Source organism: Magnolia sinica, chromosome 7, assembly GCF_029962835.1.
Source record: "Magnolia sinica isolate HGM2019 chromosome 7, MsV1, whole genome shotgun sequence".
Classification (NCBI taxonomy): domain Eukaryota; kingdom Viridiplantae; phylum Streptophyta; class Magnoliopsida; order Magnoliales; family Magnoliaceae; genus Magnolia; species Magnolia sinica.
Window position 1 is genome coordinate 80,687,638 of NC_080579.1, and position 1,969 is coordinate 80,689,606.

Consider the following 1,969-nt stretch of genomic DNA (forward strand, 5'->3'; position numbering starts at 1 on the left):
TCTATGGTTGAGATTACTTTTCAAAGGTTAGATTGGGAGGTTTTTGAGAGAAAAAGGGCTGGAGTTGCTTAAATATAGGGGATGTCCAAGGGCTTTTCTTGGGTTGTTAGAGGAGAGAAAATGAAGGATATGAGAAGAAGATGGAGTGTTGTAAAGAACTCATTATTGCAATGTAAGGATATCATTGCTTTTTGGGAAGAAAATCCATGATGGCTTGTAAGAGAGTTGACTAGATGGCTATAAGTAATGATAGCTCTCATAAGAAATGATGGAACTAGGGTGGGTCCACCTAGGAAAATGTGCACAAGCACCAGGTGGGCCCCACATCGTGATCAATGGCCCAAATAATGTGTGGCCTACAACTTTTGGTGCACACGTCGGATTTACGCACGAGACGCGGCGACGATGCGGTCGCAATGGCATAGGTCTTGGGTCAATCGGAGTCAGGTCTACGTGACCGAACTCAAGGATGACCGCAAAACTACCTAAGGGTCGCGGGTTGCCAGAATTTGATCGGTAGGACTGCGGGACCAAAATGAACGAGATGCATACTCACACACACATGCACACATGCGAACTCGGGTCGGGTTTCACATTAGGTGCTGGTGGCATATCCATGAACAAAGAATTTGAGAAGAAAGAAATTTGCCTTCAGGCTTCTAGGTTGGATGGTACATCCATTGCAGATTCCTTCACAGTGAGCAACAGATATAGCCTTTTGATCTAGAACAAGGAAAATAATCAGCGAGCCACGATTAGAAGACCAGAACTTCTCATTATATCAGCTTGCTTACCTTCTCTTTCCATGCTTCTGATTCAGGTAGTGGAAATTTGATTGGTCCAGAGGATGCAAATAACTGATATTGTTGATCAAGAGGTGTCATCCCTTCATACCTTCCATAAGGGCCACCACCATGGCTTGAATCCAAAAGACTGCCCAAGAAAAATGTAGAACAACATTAAAACATCAACTAATAAATTAGCATTTTATAAAAGAATCAAATTGAAAATGCTTCACCTGGAAAACTGTTCCTCCATTATGTCTCTATTCACAACCTCCAGCATGTCTTGGAATAGAATGATGACCCGATCCCTTTTCTTCAGGTTTATTGTCCATCTGAAATGATTAAACAAAGATTTGGCTTTTATAGATTACACAACCAAGCTCGTTTGTGGCAGTAATGAAATATGAAACATTTCAGATACGAACCAAATATTTAATCAGCTTAACAAAATGGTCATAGAGGCTGGGGAGAGCGCTCATCTTCAATTCACTTATTAGGGTGTCATTGGCTATATGTTTCTCAACTTTAGAAAATATATCATTTATGACCCTGAAATGTAAGTGAAACCATGGACAAGAATTATCAAGAAATGCAACTGTAGTGAAATAATAATCCCACCAAAAGGAAAAAAGAAAAAGGCAGAGCAGGTAGATCCCATTGTATATCTGTTAAAAAATGAATTTTTAGATCATTTGTAATTAAAACATTCCTTACTCTTTTTTTACGTGGCCCATCAACCAAGTGCTTGATAATGTTTCTAAAGGATGCATAGCACTCGTGAACCACACAATACATGTAATTATCTACATTGATTCTCTTCTTGAGCTCATGGTCCTTACCATTGCTATCTTTCACCACATCCAACGCAAATGGAATCTAATAGCAAATACAGCATAGCATGTGAGCATAGGATTCATTTTTTTTAGTACTAAATCAAACAAGCAATACAAACCTTGCTGGCAAGCAGGAAAGGAGCCCATTAGATAAGGTCCAAATCACGATCGGCACAATATGGAACTAGCAACAAGTCCATTTCCCTGAAATTTTGAATGAGCTTATTACATTTTTTGACATGATAAATGAGGGCAATAAGAAATTAAGAAATAATACTTGATGAATCTCCTTAACATAATTAGCTCCAGGAATCAATATTTCAAGCTCCGATTACCTGTTACTTATTAAAT

The 1,969-nt window shown here is 38.9% G+C and overlaps 1 protein-coding gene across 2 annotated transcripts; it reads right to left on the minus strand.

Annotated features, from left to right (window-relative positions):
* Window positions 1-599: 599 nt before the first annotated feature.
* LOC131251526 (callose synthase 3-like) lies at window positions 600-1,456 on the minus strand. 2 transcript variants are annotated; one of them, XM_058252284.1, is made up of 3 exons: window positions 1,019-1,456; window positions 795-933; window positions 600-690 (listed from the first exon to the last, which is right to left on the minus strand). In XM_058252284.1, the coding sequence occupies exons 1-3, from the start codon at window positions 1,063-1,065 to the stop codon at window positions 652-654; spliced, it is 225 nt and encodes a 74-aa protein (XP_058108267.1). In that variant the 5' UTR covers window positions 1,066-1,456; the 3' UTR covers window positions 600-651. The 2 variants fall into 2 exon arrangements, with proteins under 2 accessions (XP_058108267.1, XP_058108266.1); XM_058252283.1 differs by having other exon boundaries at window positions 610-723.
* Between the last annotated feature and the right edge of the window lie 513 nt (window positions 1,457-1,969).

Excerpts from the sequence above, each read along its gene's own strand:
- LOC131251526 (XM_058252283.1), bottom strand. The coding sequence starts at position 1,065 with ATGCTGGAGGTTGTGAATAGAGACATAATGGAGGAACAGTTTTCCAG. Across the intron at positions 934-1,018 it reads ATGGAGGAACAGTTTTCCAG|TCTTTTGGATTCAAGCCATG; the intron begins GTGAAGCATTTT and ends TTTCTTGGGCAG. Across the intron at positions 724-794 it reads CAGAAGCATGGAAAGAGAAG|ATCAAAAGGCTATATCTGTT; the intron begins GTAAGCAAGCTG and ends TCCTTGTTCTAG.